Raw genomic sequence first — 17632 nt, forward strand, 5'->3', positions numbered from 1 at the left:
AGAGGGGACAGAATTCGAAGCAGGCTCCATGCTGTCAGCACAGAGCCTGACAGTTCAAACCCACAGAACTGTGAATTCATGACCTGAGCCAAAGTCGGACACTCAACCAACTGAGCCACCTAAGCACCCTCAAGAGCTAGACATTATTAAGCTCAGTTAGGAAGGCAGGTCAAAAACCAAGACAGGCCAAAAATTAGGCCTCTTATACCAAACAGCCAAGTTGTGAATAAAGGAAAATTTTTGGAAGGAAATTAAAAGTGCTGCTACAGTGCAACACACAAATGATAAGAAAGAGAGCTTTACTGCTGATACAGTGGAAGTTTTAGTGGTCTGGATAAAAGATCAAACCAGACAACATTCCTTTAAGCCACAGCCTAACTCAGAGCAAAGGCCAACTCTTATCAATTCTGTGAAGGATAAGAGACTTAAGGAAGCTGCAGGAGGAGGCTGGTTCATGAGATTTAAGGAAAAAGGTCATCTCCGTAATAGAAAAGCACATGGTGAAGCAGCAAGTGCCGATGTAGAAGATGCAGCAAGTTTATCCAGAAGATCCAGCAAAGACAATTAATGAAGGTGGCTACAGTAAATAACAGATTTTCAATGTACACAAAATAGCCTTATATTGAAAGAAGATGCCATCTAGGACTCTCATAGCTAGAGAAGTCAGTGACTGGCTTCTAAGCTTCAAGGGATAGGCTGACTCTCTTATGAGAGGGTAATGCAGCTGGTGACTCTAAGTTGAAACCAAAGCTCATTTACCATTCCAAAAATCGTAGGGCCCTTGAAAACTACCCTAAATCTATTCTGCCTGTGCTCTATAAATGAAACACAAAGCCTGGATGACAGCACATCTGCTTATAATGGTTTACTGAATATTTTAAGCCCACTGTTGAGACCTACTGCTCAGAAAAAAAGATACCTTTCAAAATATTACTGCTCACTGACAATGTACCTGGCTACCCAAGAGTTCTCTAACGGAGATGTACAATGAGATAAATATTGTTTTCATGCCTTCTAACACAACATCTATTCCGCAGTCCATGGATCAAGGAGTCATTTCAATTTTCAAGTCTTATTATTAAAAAAACAAAACAAACAAAAAAAAAACATTTTGTAAGGCTATGTAGCCACCACAGATAGTGATTCCTCTGATGGACCTGGGCAAAGTAAATGGAAAGCCTGGAAAGGCCTCACCGTTGCTAGATGCCATTAAGAACATTCATGAGGTGTCTGGGCAGCTCAGTCAGTTAAGCATCTGACTCTTGATTTCGGCTCAGGTCATGATCTCAAGATTCATGAGATCAAGCCCCCCGTCGTGCTCTACACTGACAGCGTGGAGCCTGACTGGGCTTCTCTCTCTCTCCCTCTCTCTCTTTGCCCCTCCCCTGCTTGCTCACGTGCACATGCTCTCTCTCAAAATAAATTAAAAAAAAAAAGGAAGATTAGTGATTCATACGAAAAGGTAAAAATACAATATTAACAGGAATTTGGAATAAGTTGAATCCAGTCGTCATGGATGATTTTGAGGGGTTCCAGATTTCGGTGGAGGAAGTAGCTGTGGATGTGGTGAAAACAGCAAGTGAACTAGAATTAGAAGCGGAGCCTGAAGATGGGACTGAATGGCTGCAATCTCATGATCAAACTTGAACGGATGAGGAGCTGCTTCTGATGGATGAGCAAAGACAGTGGTTTCTTAAGATGGAATCTGCTACTGGTGAAGATGCTGTGCAGACTGTCAAAATGACGACAAGGATTTAAAATGTTCCAGAAACTTAGCTGATAAAGCAGCAGCAGGGTTTGAGAAGTTAGACTCCAATTTTGACAGAAGTTCTACTGTGGGTAAAATGCTATCAAACAGCATCACATGGCACAAAGATATTGTTTGTGAAAGAGAGAGTCAATCAATGTGGCAAACTTCACTGCTGTCTCAAGAAATTGCCAGCCACCCAACCTTTAGCAACTACCACTCTGATCAATCAGCAGCCATCCACATCAAGACCCATTGCCAGCAAAAAGATTACAACTTGCCGAAAGCACAGATGACGGCAGTTAGCATTTTTTGGCAATAGAGTATTTTTAAATTAAAGTATGTACATTGTTTCTTTAGACATATTGCTATTACATACTTAATAGACTACAGTACAGTGCAAACATAACTTTTGTATACACTGGGAAATCAAAACATTCATTTCCCTTGCTTTATTATGGTGGTCTGGAACCAAACCCACAACATACGCCCTTACTTTGCATACTAAGGGAGACAATACTCTGTACTAAACAGATGACATCCAGAGTATTAGCTCCTGCTCTGAGCTTTTAAAAATCTGTAACTAGGACGCCTGGGCGGCTCAGTCGGTTAAGTGACCAACTTGGGCTCAGGTCATGATCTCGCGGTTTATGGGTTCAAGCACTGTGACAAGCTCTGTGCAGACAGCTCAGAGGCTGGAACCTGCTTCAGATTCTGTGTCTCCCTCTCTCTCTGCCCCTCCCCGACTTGCGCGCACATGCACACATTCTCTCTCTCTCTCAAATAAACATTAAAAAAAGAAAAAGTATTTAACTTAAGAAGATTGAAGTAGAAGAGTGGACTCATATAAATAAAAAACAGGAATCATAGGAAAATTGATATCACTCATTGAATAAAAGTTTACTGTTTATAACATGTCAGACACTGTCCTAAATATAGATATAGCAAACCAGACCCACTCTTGGCCCCTGGAAGTTTACAGTCTAATAGGGAGAGGCAAACAGTAATCTAAACAAATATCTAATTATAAACTGTGACAAGTCCTCAGAATGGAACGAATAAAAACACTGTGAAAGAGAACAAAGGATCCTGATCTAGAGAACAAAGTGTTCCTCAAAGTCACATTGAGCTAAAATCTGTAAAACAAGTTTAAAGGCAACAAAATCCCTTAAGAGTTGCCCTTTCCAATGAAGAAAGCTAATGATGCTAAACACAGAAAGGAAAAGAAAAAAATAAAGATGAGACTGGACAAATGAGCTATAGCTGGATTACGCAGAGCCTTGAAGCCTACACTAAAGGTTTTGGGAAATCACTGAAGGATCTAAAGTAGTAACAGGAAAGTTATCGATTTATCTTTTCAGGGCAGAGGGGGCTTGGTGTTTTTGTTTCTGTTTCATTTTCTCAGAGGATTACTGAAAGAAACCAGTTACGCTTCTGTACTATTCCAAATAAACAATAAACTAAACTAGTAACAGTGGAGCTGATTAGAAAAAAGTAAAGAAAAAGGATCTGAAAAAATATTCAGGACATAAAATTGTCAGAACTTGGAGACACACTAGATATGACACAGCAAAGAAGTGACTGTCAAAGATGTCTCCCCAGCTCTGCCCTTTGCAACCCAATAGAGAAACCACTCTTTGGGTGGGAAGGTGAGGTCTTCAGTCTTGAACATGAAGAGCTTCAAATGTGTGGTGGGCTGAATAACGGGTTCCAAAGACATCCAGGCCCTAATCCCTGGAACTTGTGAACGTTACCTTATATGGCAAAAGAACTTTGCAGCTGTAAATAAATTAAGAATCCTGAAATGGGGAGAGTAGCCTAGTCTACCCAGGTGAGCCCTAAATATAACCACAGGCGTCCTTATTTCTTATAAGGAAGCACAGGGAGAATTGACTGCAGAGAAAAGAAGACAATGCGATGATGGAACCTGAGAGTGGAATGATGCACTTTGAAGATGGAGGAAGAGGCCACGAACCAGGTAATACAGAAGACTACTAGAAGCTAAAATAAGCAAAAAACAAACAAAACCCAGATTCTCCTTCAGAGCCTTCAGAACTGTAAAAAGCTATAAATTTGTATTGTTTTAAGGCATTATGTTTACGGTAATTTGTTACAGGAGCAATAGGAACTAATACCAAATACCTCTAAAATGCCCAAGTGCGTATGTCAAGAAGGAAGCTGGGTCTGAAATCAAGTGATTTAGACTGAGGATATAAATCTTATCACTGGCACAGAAAATATAAAGAATTCAAACAGTAGGGGTCTTGGAAAGATACAATTAAAAAAAAAAAAAGCTGACAAAAAAAAGAACATAAAGGAGTTGTCAAATGGTCAGAGAAGAAGAAAACCAAGACAGCACAAAATAATGAAAGTCAAAATAAGAAAATATTTGAAGAGGTTTGGTCAAAATGTTGCTGAGACTTCAGTAAGATGAAGATGAAAAATGGAGGGGCGCATGGGTTAAGTGTCCAACTTCAGCTCAGGTCATGATCTCACAGTTCATGAGCTCAGCCCCACGTCGGGCTCTGTGCTGACAGCTCAGAGCCTGGAGCCTGCTTTGGATTCTATGTCTCCTTCTCTCTCTGCCCCTCCCTTGCTTCCTCTCTGTCTCCCTCTAAAAAATAAATAAAACATTTAAAAAAAAAAATTTGTTTTTAAATGCCCATTGGTGACCTTAACACGAGAGGTTTTTCAGATAAATTATGAGGGCAGAAACAAAACCCAGCAGTCTGAGGAGAGATGAGAAAATGAGGACAGCAAGTGTAAACAACTCAAGAAGTTAGGCTGTGAAAATAAAAAAAGCTAGAGAGGAGGAAAGAAGATCAAGAGAGAATTTTTTAAACGGAAAGACCATGCAAACCTCGATAGGAGTGTGTAAACTTTCATTCCCCCTAGCATTATAAGAAAGTATGTGTTGCCCTACGACCTCACTATTACGAATGTTATCAAGCTTTTGGATTTTTATTAATTTGGTAAGAACTACCATCTTAGTAGTGTTAATTTCACTCTCTTAGGAATGAAGCTATAGATCTTTTAAAACGAGAGATTAAAGGGCCCTTTGTATTTCTTTTTCTGTGAACTACCCATTGACAATGCTTGCTTATTTTTAAATTGGGTTGCTAGTATTTATTTCTCTTACCTATTTCTAAAACTCTTAATGGTTTAGGAAGGTTTAATCTTCTATCAGTGATATGAACTGTATGCAACTTTTCGTAACTTGTCTTTTGACTGTGTCTACAGTGATTTTTGTTTTGTTTTGGTCATAGTTAGAAAGACCTTTTCAACTCCGAAGTTATGAAAGAATTCTTCCATGTTTTCTTCTATTACATTTAGGTCTACATTTTCTACATTTAAATCTTTGATCCCATTTGGAATTTATCTTGGTACCAGTGATATGGATACTAAGATGAATTCTAGATAAATACCCTGATGTCCCAACATGATCATCTTTCTGCCATCAATGATTTGAGATACTGTCACTTTTATATATCAGAAGCCTGTATATACCTGGGCCTATTTCTAGACTTACTTTTCTGTTTCACCAAATAATGTTCATAAACTAATACTTATTTAATCATTAAATCTTTACTTAAGTTTATTTTTTGAGAGAGAAAGAGAGAGAGAGAGCACACGTGCAAGCACATGCACAGAGGAGGAGCAGAAAGAGAATCCCAAGCAGGCTCCACACTGGCAGCGCAGACCCTGATGCAGCTCAAACTCACAAACTGTGAGATCATGACCTGAGCCAAAATCAAGAGTCGAACGCTTAGACTGAGCACCCAAGCACCCCATAATCATTAAATCTCTAGAACGTATTGGTATCTGATAGAGCACTCCTCCATCACTGCTTTTCTTTTTCGTAATTTTGATGTTGGCTCTTCTTAATCTAAGAACATAATATATCTTTCTATTTAAGTTTTCTTTTGTGTGATGGTTTGATGTTAATGGGAAGAATCTGGTAAAGGTGAAAAGGTGAAGAGGACTGCTATTCAAACATGGCACACAAAACAAAAGATTTATGTCTATTCCTTATTAAAACCCACTGAAGTGAGAATAAAAGCGAAGGGCTATAAATCCCAGAAGCTCAAAGAGAACACAAGTAAAAACTGACAGATACATTAGCACATCATTTTTTATAAGGGGAAAAGTATACAGGGGAATTAGCAGACTGAGAACTTTCAATACCGAGTACCTACATAGAAGACAACCAAAAAGTCAGTTTATGCTAAAGAATCATGGAAAGCCTAAGTAGAAGGTGGGAAACAAAGCATGGAGCTAAGTGGGTTTAAAATTTGTAAAAGAATTAGTTAGATCCCTCCACTCCACCTATGTTCCCTGCTCCTCACCCCATCCCATATTCTTTTCTTATCTTATTTTGTGGAGAAAGTGAACCAAAGAGACTATGGAAACAAAGATACCAGGCACAAGCATGGAAGAGGGCCATTATACTGACAACAGACAATTAAGTTAAATTCCATATATTAAACAATGAACTCACCTACCCATTTCCATAGTTCAGCTCCAAAAATTCTGGCAAACAGGTATAAACTACTCTACTCCACTGGTAAGTAATCCCCTGGATTCTTAGCTGTACAAATTAAAAGCCCAGAGAAAAGATCTCTAAATACTGACATTTGGAGCTTTTCTTATAATGATTTGGCCAGATTCTCTACCCAGTCATCAGTGGCAAATCCCACCTATGTGTTCACAGTTTCTAACTAGTTTTGTACTGACTCATGTTTAAACATCAACAGATCACCAGACATTTAAAGAAAATATCTAACATAAACAGAAGATTAAAACAAACAAAAAAGAACTTGATGAAACAAACTACAAGAAAATTTCAAAACAAGCATGATTAATACCATTGAATAGATGAAAGACGATACTGGATCCATGAAACAAAAAGTTATTCAAATTAAAAAAAGGACAAGGTCTTAAATTCAAAACATCATAGCTGAAATAAATCAACAGAAAAGAAGATAGTTAAATCTCCCCAGAAAGTAGACAAAAATGATGAAGAAAAATAAAAGGAGTGATAGAAAAAATTTAGAGATTCAATCAAGAGGCCTAACGTTCAACTAATAAAAGTTTCAGGAAAAAAGAACAGCGAAGACTGAGGTAAGGAAAGTAACAAAAATAATACAAGAAAACTTACCCAAACAAAAGTATACATATTTCCATATTGAGAAGGCCTAAATACTCAACAGAGTGAATACAAAAAGGCTCACACACAATGAAATCTCAGAAAACCATGTGGGTTGGAAGTGGCCTTCGATTGTATTGGTAACATTTTATTTCTGGGCCAAGTGGTAAGAGCACAGGTGTTTATTATTCTTTATACCTCTATGTATGTCTGAAATAGTTCACAATAAATTAAAACACAAAACCCAATGTAAAAATAAAAACCATCTTATGGCACATTATCCTCCATATTCTGAAACTCTGCAGTAAAGAGGTTTTAAAATGTTTCCAAAGAGAAAAAAACAAGACACCTAAAAATATCAGGAATCATTACAATACTGGATTTCTCAATAGCAGCACCAGAAGCTTAAAGACATTGGAGTTATGTCTTTGTAAATCTCAAGAAAATGATCTCCAACCTAGAATTCCACACCTATCTGAACTACCAAAAAATGTAATGGTATAATAAAGACTTCAGACATGTGAGATCTTATTGGAGTCACTAAATTCAATCAACAGAATAGTCATGGAATCCCAGGACGGGAGAAAAAGGCAAACAAATTTCAGGGCATACATGTATAGAACACATCAGATATATACAGGACACCTACCTCTACATATATTCTTACTGCAACATGACAATATTACAAAACAGTAAACAACCTAAATGTACAAAACAGGAGAATAAATAGTGCTATAATCACACAACAAAATAGCAAATATAGTGGTTAAAATGAATTAGAGTTAGATGTATCAACATAATTCTCTAAAGCAATATTGAACCAAAACAATGCAAAACACTAAGTGTTAAATCACAAAAAATAGTTATATGTAGTTTATACGTTCATACATGCATAGCAAAATATTAGAAGATGCATAGAAATAATAAGCCACAAATTCAGAAGGATTTATTTTTCAGGAGAAAGAAAGCTTAGTATTTTATTATAAATGAAGGAAACAAAGAATTCACCTAATATAATTCACACATTATATGAGAATGGAGGGGGAGAAGATTTAAGGGGGTGGAGGTGGGTAAACATCCTAAGCAAATGAGTAGTTTCTATTTGGGATGATGAATAAGTTCTAGAAATGAATAATGGCGATGGTTGTATACCACTGTGAAAGCACTTAATGCCAATGAATTACATACTTAAAAGTAGTTAAATATTAATTTTATTATATATATTTTGTGACAATCCTAAGCAAAGTGAGGAATCGAATCTAGAACACAGGTGAAAGATTAGCTTTTGATAAGGCGGGATATCTCTTCTATTTTAATAGGAGGGAAAGGGAAAGCAGAAAAGATGTATGCAGATAAGAAGTCTGAATAGTCTTCATGAACTAGTAAGCAAGTGGACCAAAGAAAATAAGCAAGCTTTCCAGACAACGATGATGGTCCACTGGCAGGCTTATGAAACCTTAAGAAGAGACAAGCTCATAAATATTTATCAACCCCAAAATGATTTTCTAAAATATCTGCACTATGTAGTGGTTAGACAAGATTATCTCTAACAGTCCCTGGTTTATGATTTCTCTGAAATTCTAAAAGGATGACATCTACATGTCAAATGAAGGAAAACAGAGTAATTAATGGTAGATGGTATATAGTTTAAACGTTTCTTAAACTTGCCTGTTCATAGGAATTGAATCACTTGAAGTATTTATCTCAGGCCTCACTCCAGACCTAATGAATCAGAATTTCCAGGAGAGGAACCTGACATTCTAAATATGTATCTGGAACTAGCAACTCCAGATTATTCCTAGGATCTGGCATGTTTGAAAAACTCTAGCCTGGAAATGGCACTCGAAAGCAAAGAACAAGTTGAGTAGAGGAGTAGTAGGAGGATTGGAGGGAGATAAATAGAGACCAAAGAACAGTAAAAAATGGGGCGCCTGGGTGGCGCAGTCAGTTAAGCGTCCGACTTCAGCCAGGTCACGATCTCGCGGTCTGTGAGTTCGAGCCCTGCGTCAGGCTCTGGGCTGATGGCTCGGAGCCTGGAGCCTGTTGCCGATTCTGTGTCTCCCTCTCTCTCTGCCCCTCCCCCGTTCATGCTCTGTCTCTCTCTGTCCCAAAAATAAATAAAAAACGTTGAAAAAAAAAAAAATTTTAAAGAACAGTAAAAAGTAAGACTACTTTTGGAAGCAAGAGACATAATGCCAGAGAAAACTCAACCTTTAGTAAAAATCAGAAGGCAAAGTGGGGAGGGGAGAAGGATTGTGTAATCAAGGGAGAAAATGCCTGTAAGAAAAGTTAGCTTCTCATGCATTTAAAAAAAAATTATATAATACCTATAAAAGTTTAAGCAATTATATTTGAATATACATATTGTTCTGTCAATAGATTATATAGTCCTTTAGATTAAAAACTTAACTTCACAAAGTTATCCTCTATCAATTGCTGAGAGTGACATAAGCGCAACTGTGCTCCAAATACATATACTTTTTAAGACAGTCATAAGTCAGTTAAAAACTTGGAAGATAGCAGCTTTATTCATAATTTCCAAAACTTGAAAGCAACCAACATGTCCTTTAATAGGTGAATGGATACACTATAGTATATTCAGACAGGAGAATATTATTCAAAAAAAAAAAAAAGCTATCAATCCATGAAAAAGACATGGAGGAGCCTTAAATGCATTATTATCAAGTGAAAAAAGCCAATCTGAAAAGGCTACACACCAGGATCCCAATTATATAACATTCTGGAAAAGGCAAAACTATGGAGACCGTAAATGATAAGTGCTTGCCAGAGGTTGGGAGAGGAAGGAAAAGGATGAAGAAGCAGAGCACAGAAGATTTTTAGGATGCAAAAATACTCTGTATGCTAACATAATGATGGATACATGTCATCATACATTTGTCCAAAGCCACAGAATGTACAACACCAAGAGTTAACTATAATGTAAACTACGGACTTTGAGTGATTATGATCAGTCAATGTAGGTTCAACACCTGCTAACTAATATACCACGGGGATGGGGAGGTGGATGTTGACAGTGGAGCAGGCTGTGCATATATGGGGGCAGAGAGTATACGGGACATCTCTGTACCTTGTCCTCAATTTTGCTGTGAACCTAAAACTGATCTAAAAATTAAATTCTTCAGGGGCGTCTGGGTGGCTCAGTCGGTTCTGCATCCAACTTCAGCTCACCATTCGTGGGTCGAGCCCCGCATCAGGCTCTGTGGTGACAGCTCTGAGCCTGGAGCCTGCTCTGGATTCTGTGTCTCCTTCTCTCTCTGCCCCTCCCCTACTTGTGCTCTGTCTCTTTCTCTCTCTCAAAAGTAAATAAACATTAAAAAATTTAAAAAAAAGAAATTCTTTAAAAACAAAAGAAAACAAAACAAAACTTGGGGTGCCTGGGTGGCTCAGTCTTTTGTGTCTGACTCCTGATTTCAGCTCAGGTCACAATCTCGCAGTTTGGGAGTTCCAGCCCTGCGTTGGGCTCTCTGCTGACGGTGAGGAGCCTGCTTGGGATTCTCTCTCTCCCTCTCTCTCTCTCAAAATAAATAAACAAACTTTTAAAAAATTTAAAAAAACTTTTTTAAATTACCCAAACCTCAGAAGAACACCAAGCTAGAAATAACTATATGGACCTCCCCCATCATCCCACCACGCACTGAGGGCAGGGGTTAATTACTCTACAAAACTCCTGTTTTAGGAAGAAGCCTGTTTAAGCTGATTGTTTAAAAAACAGAAAGGAAAAAGCTAGCCGGCAATCTTCCTAACCTTGTGACCTATGAATGGAAAGGCATTCCCACTTTAAAACATACAGTGAAAAAGCAGTGTGAGTCAAAATGAGTTTATTATAAGCTGTACTTAGAATGAGAGGGGGAAAAAAAGAACCAAACCTACCATTCCTATGCTGGTTTATTTTATAAAGCCAGCTACTTAAAATATTTATTTCTCCTTTTATATAACACACTGACGTGTAGATCGTAAAGAGTTTCTCAGTTATTTACCAAGCTACAAAGCACTCTACTAGTTTGACTCTATTAATTAGTACTACCAATTCACCATAAATTGTTAACTATAGTAATCAAAGATGAGGAGCACCTAAAAAGCCCATTTTTAGGCCTTGCAACAACCCACAATGGAGAAATAACATTTGTTGATTTTCTCTGGGAAAGAGACATTACCATTTTATAGTAATAAAGGTAATATTTATAAGAACTTCTACCACCACCTAAATAAAGAGCTATGATCCTCAATAATAGACTTCAATATTGTATGTATACAGAAAAAAATTTTTAAGAACTGAACATATGCACATTTGCCAGATAAAACAAAATCTTACTATGGAAGATACGTTGCTTTTTAAATCAAGTGCCTCTCTCCTCCGCACATACATATACACATCCTCCTTCATATACACCCTTCAATTACTTAGTTGATCTAAGATGAAAATAGTCTCAGATGGCGATATTTAAAACAACTCCTGATTTAACTTCACTATATTTTTAGTGTTTTGTTGTTGTTGCTTTGGCTTGCAATTCATGTACAGAATTTACAATCTATAGCCTTGCTGGTCTGTGACCAGCAAAATCAGAAACATCTGGAAACTCATCAGAACTGCAGACTATAAAGCCCCACCCAGACCTACAAAATCAAAATCTGCATTTTATATACACATAAAACTTGCTTACCCTCACCTGTAGGATTTAATTCCATTCAGTGACAGAAGAAAAAACAATTCTTCTTTGACGATCTACCACTATTCATCCTTGGGAAAGGTCACAATCAAAATGTGACCTTCCTCATCTATAAAATGAACGCATGGAAATGGCGCCCACCTACTCTACAATCCTGTTGGTCCATAAGATGACTAGAAGACTATTCTAATTTTCAATCAGTTTATCAACTGCCATAGGATTTTTATAAGGAGGAGAGCCAAGGATTATATACTTATTACAGAACCAAAACACTTCAAAGTTTAAAACCTTAAAAAAGTTTTTAAAGGGGCGCCTAGGTGGCTCAGTCGGTTGAGCGTCCAAACTTCGGTTCGGGTCATGATCTCACAGTTTGTGGGTTTGAGCCCTGCATCAGGACTCTGTGCTGACAGCTCGGAGCCTGGAACCTGCTTCGGATTCTGTGTCTCCCTCTCTCTCTCTGCCCCTCCCCTGCTTGCACTGTCTCTCAAAAATGAATAAACACTAAAAAAATTTTTTTTTAAGTTTTTTAAAAAGCCAGTAATTATAAGATATAACACCAAAGCAAAAAAATCATAAATTATACTTATTCCTAAAACATAATATATTTTAGGGAGAAACATATTCTAAGTGGACACTAATTTTTCTCCATTCACTAAAAGATTCCACAAACTTTTTGATCAAATTGTTATTTAGCCAATGACGAAAACTTAATTAGATCTGGGGCACCTGGGTGGCTCAGTTTGTTAAGTGTCCAACTCTTGATTTTGGCTCAGGTCATCATCTCACAGTTCAGGAGTTCAAGTCCTGTGTCGGGTTCTGTGTCAGCACAGAGCCCACTTGGGATTCTCTCTCCCTCGCTCTTCTGTGCACACACACACATGCTCTCTCTCTCAAAATAAACTTAAAAAAAAAAAAAAACTTAATTAGATCTGAATAATCCTACAGAATTATAAAAATACCATGCTGTGTCAATACACATGTAGTTCTTCAGATTAGAAACAAATTTACAAAGTTATCCTGTATCAACTGCTGAGAGTTAAGTAATCAAATTTGAGGATCAGTTTGGTGTTGCACTAGGTACTGATCATGAACTTACCTCCTTTGGTGTTAGAATATGAGTTTTATAGAATATGAAAAGAAATAAAAAACACCTTTATGTGCATCTTCACTTTGCCACTACAATAATTTAAAAATATAAAAAAAACAGGAGCTAGAATTATTCTTGCACAAAACAAACCTACATTTTACTTCCTCAAACTAGTGCAGATAAGTTCTAAAGTAGTGCTTCCCAAACCTTAATGGGTCTATAAATCACCTGCAAAAATGCAGATTCTGATTCAGAAGATGTGGGCAGGAATCTGAGAGTCTGCAGTTCTAAAAAGCTCCCTGGTCATGCCAAATTCATACACAGAGCAAAAAGCCCCATCATTTACAACATTAGGCCATGGTTTGCAAAGCATTGGTCTTGACAAGCACTGGTTTCCAAGAAGATTCCTAATTGAGCAACTTGACATTTTCCCATCCTTATCTCGCGATACTTAATTCTCCATCATTCTTGAAACCCAGAAAACTTGTATCCTAAATCTTCCTTCTACTGCTCCTTCTTTTTGACCTCTTTTCCACGTTCCTCATACTTACATGTGGGTGCATCACAGGATTTCATTCTCAGCTTCATCTCTTTTCCATTCTAAGGCTGTCCCTGGATCACCTATATGCTAGTGGATCCAACCGCTCCATCCCCAGCCTACACACGTCTCCCAATCTTAGATCCATATATTCAACTACCTAATAGACATCTATAACCTTTAGTCTTCCCAGGTACCTCCAACACAAAATATCTCAACCTGAACTCATCAACTGCTTCCACCCCTAAAAACCAGCTTTTTCAAGTCTGTATTAACTTTGTGACCAGAACCACCATCTGCCCACTTATCCAAACCATATTTAAGACTCTATCCTCCCTCACCAAATGCAATTCATCTCATCTTCTAATTATTTCTCAAATTTCATTCCTTCCTCTCTAATGTCAATATCAGTTTAGACATCAATCATTCCTGATCTGGTTATCATAGTCATCTAACAAGTCTTCTAGCTTCCAATCTCATTCTCTTCCTCAATCCCATGTGAAGACATTACTATGTAATCTTGGCAAACATAACTCGATAGCACTCCCCGATTAAAATTCACCAGTGATTCACCATTACCTTTAGAAAAAAGTGCTAACTGGGTGCTGTATGGAAACCAATTTGACAATAAACTTCATATATTGAAGAAAAAAAAAAAAAAAAAGAAAAAGAAAAAAGTGCTAACTTTCTTTAGGCATATCACATAAAACTCCTCACAATCCTGATCTTGTCTCTCTTGTCTTAACTCCCACCACCCCCCCTCAACGGTCAACACGTGTTCTTGCCATGTCAAGCTCCCTGAAAGTACCACATTCTCTAATGCCTCTGTGTGTTTGCCTAGGCTGTTTTTCTCTTTGCTTAAAATGCCCTTATTAAGCTAAGTACTAATCTTCTTTCAAGACTCTACTCAAGCATCACATGCTTTAAAATGCCTTTTCTAATCACCTTAAGTCTGTTAGGTAATACCACAAACTGTGCTCCCTGTATCACAAGGTTTCCCCTATGCATACCTCTATTCTAGTACTTAGCAAACTGTATTATAATTTTGGTCTATACGTCTCCTCCACTAGAATGAGCTCATCAATTAGTCCTTTTAAGAACAGAATGTCCAGTACATGGTATGCTCTCAATAAATGTTTGCTGAATAAACTATCTTGAAATAATAGTCATAAATAATTATTATGGCTACATATTTAAACTATATAACTTCCAAAAACTGTCTAAGATAACAAAAAAGTATCTTCAGTTTAAGAGGCTTCACAGAACTTCTCAAGACTTTATTAAACAAAGAAGTCCAAAATATTTAAGGTATTCACTTAATTCTCAACAACCTAAAGGTATTGATTAAAAATTAATAGCTTTTTGAATATTGTGTCAAACTGGGATATTTTAATTTCACTAACTACAGTGTTAGACAAATAAAAGCACTTGTCTCTTCTCCAACGGCTGAAATAAAGAATTATGGTAAAATGATAGGCATATTTTTCAAGTGGCCTAGGTTAGTACCCTGACGTCTACTTACTAGCTACACGGACTTGGGTAACAAAGCCTCAGTTTCTTCAGAGGAAAACAGAGATTAAACTGCTTACCTATACCATAGGTCATTTCAAATATTCACATGTGAATGTGAAAAGATTTCTATAAACCATGAACTGCTGGATTCATTTCAACTACTGGGTTAGCTGCCATCCTAACATCTGCCAAAGATTTGACAGGTGCAAATTTCAAGTTTCATGGACTACTTCAATCTCCCATACCCACCCCATATTTCTCCTCCAATGACTGAAAATTCACAAATAGAATTAAGTTCCAGGATTACCACTGCACAAAACTTATTCAGTAGTCCTCAATATTCTTATGTGGTTGAAGTGCTTAATGATACCTAATTTAATAATAATCTGGTATGTTCTTAAGAAGTTGTTATTTTATAAGTCTCAAAGTAAATCTCAAGGTAAGTTGTTGGTACAGTCATTTAAATTTCAGCTCCATTTTTAAAAAATTGGAGGACAAAAATCAGCAGGGAATATTTAGAGATACTTTTTTTCATTAACTATTTAGACTGGGTACTATTGACAAGCTTGATCCACTATAAACTAACATGAAAGTTAAAAAGTTACCATTACAAAGCCAAGACTTTTTCACCCAAATTTCTGGCCTCTTTCTCAAATATGCTTGTTGGTCTATCAGTAAGAGAAAATTTGCTGCATTTTCTAAACTAAAAAAGTGATGAAGCATGTTAATTCTGCTCTCAGCAGTATCTTTCTTTGTTAAATAGGGACTTATGGGGATTATGGCCTATATCAGGAAAACGGTTTTCAGTCCCTTCTCTACAATATTTATAAAAATAGGATTCTTAACCTTCAAAGGGCAAAACTCCTTTAAAAAAAAAAAAAAAGTAAAAGTAAAAAGAAAATCTACTACAAAAGTCAGCACTTCGGTACCTGATTGTGGTAACAAGGCCAAAATCCAAGACGAAGCCCTTTATTGCACATCGTGTTCCAACATCTTGGGCAGCCCCATCTTGCGACCTCTCCAGATTGGCTGCTCCTGCTCTCTCTACTGCAGAGAGAACTTCAATTAGAGAAATTCTGAAGCTCATGAATCTAAACTGGATACTCCCCTCACTGGAGGCAAGGATGGGAAGAATCATTAAAAAGATTCAAGTTAGAGGAGGTTTCAAATAAATCCAAGTGGCTTGAAACCACTCTAATGCAGGCAGGCAGCTGAGAGTCTTATTATGCAACAGTCTATTTACCTAAAAAAAAAGTCTTAAGGAAAAGAATGGCCGCAAATTATTAGATAACCTGAAAAAACAGGTTATATAATCATAAATCTCTAAAAAGCCAAATATTCTCCACTAAACTTGCATAGAATTTACATCTATGATACAAACTTATAGCTGACCATTCATATTCACAATTCGTATGAGAAAAGGAAGTAAGAAAATAACTAGGACATGTTATTTACTTCTTTCTATACCCTAAAATAACTTCATTCAAAAAAATGTTCAGTTAAAAACCACTGTTAGGAAGGAGAGATTTCCCTGCTGACTTAAGCCTAGCTGCCCAAGCAAGGCTTTAGAAAATGTCTTCACCTACAACAGTGCATAGGCAGAAGGAGCAGAGGCTATGGCGGTCTTCCTAGTGACACTTCCAAGTCATATAAATGGGATAGGTTTCTGGGATAGACTGCCAACAAGTTACTGAAAGAAGAGAAACAAAAACAGCAAAAACCTGGCAAATAAATAGGTCAATGCCCTCATGTGTCGTATCCTGCCGTAAGCCAGTCTTAACTACAGTTACCTAGATGCTACCAGATCTAAATCACATCCTCCACGCTAACGTTACCTGGTTTGTGAAAGACTGGATTCACAAATTCAAGCTGGTTTTCCATAAAGACTCGTAATGATGTACAACATATATAAAGCATTTCTTAGACCCAGTAACAAGCCACATCCCCAAGAACTTCAGCAATTAAGACTTTTCGATGAAAGCAATAAACTAACAATGTGAATCCCCTTTACCACCACGAATTTTTATCAAGTGTGCTGTTATGTGCAAACAAAACAGAATGAGGTTAATACTGTCAAGATACTGTATTCACTAAATAATTTAACAGTGATTTTATCTTACCTGAGTGTGAAAATTTGAAATGGTGGTTGTTTCGATATCTTTCTTGCCCAGAATCTCCATTTTCACAGGAGTGTTGGGGAAATTAAAAGCAAAGTAGTCCAGGAAGTCTGGGAGATAAGCAGCCGCTCCATGCACTATTGCTAAAGCATAGTAAGCAGCATTTTTCTCATTTTCACTGAATGTCAAAGCAAGAAACTCCTCAGAAAATCTCTCCATCTCCATTGGAGACAAAAATGAGAGTTCATCCATGTAAGCATGAAGGACAAGTGCACCACCATTGGACTGGTGTTCCTCATGAATAAAGTTGCTAAATTTAGTACCTGTTTTTAAGAAATTTCTACGAATAGAATGTTCCTGGTGAGTCATAAAAGGTGTTTGTACTCCCTGGGGTACCCGATATTCTTGCATGCCCAAATTTAATCGGCACAGCTGTTCATCTTTCAGATACCTGAAGGACTCCTTATTTACTCCTGAAGTGCTATTTATTTGTCCTTGGGTGAGGATTTCCTTACTGATGCGGGTCAGGCCAGCACAGACGGTTTGTACTTCCTTATTGTACATTTTAAGGCGTCTTCCTCGCATATCTTCTCGGTGTTTCTTTTTCTTTTTCTTCTTTATTTTCTTCAAGACAAAATCATCAGCTCTCTGGGTTTTACCATTTTCATCTGGTGTTTCTGGCCACAATAATTAAAAAGAAGTTAGTTGCTAGGCCTAGTGTTAACATACAAACTTGATCTCAAATTAAATGGCCTATTCTGTTTCTCTGAATTTGCCATGTTTGTAAAATGAATGAG

The 17632-nt window shown here is 37.2% G+C and overlaps 1 protein-coding gene across 1 annotated transcript in view; it reads right to left on the reverse strand.

The window, feature by feature from the left end:
- RSBN1 (round spermatid basic protein 1) overlaps window positions 1-17632 on the reverse strand; it is a 48247-nt gene that overhangs the window by 19265 nt on the left and 11350 nt on the right. Inside the window, exon 2 of the mRNA XM_042953485.1 lies at window positions 16839-17512. Coding sequence (XP_042809419.1) covers window positions 16839-17512 — 674 coding nt within the window. The remainder of the gene's footprint in view (window positions 1-16838; window positions 17513-17632) is intronic.

This window comes from Panthera leo, chromosome C1 (genome assembly GCF_018350215.1).
Source record: "Panthera leo isolate Ple1 chromosome C1, P.leo_Ple1_pat1.1, whole genome shotgun sequence".
Classification (NCBI taxonomy): Eukaryota; Metazoa; Chordata; class Mammalia; order Carnivora; family Felidae; genus Panthera; species Panthera leo.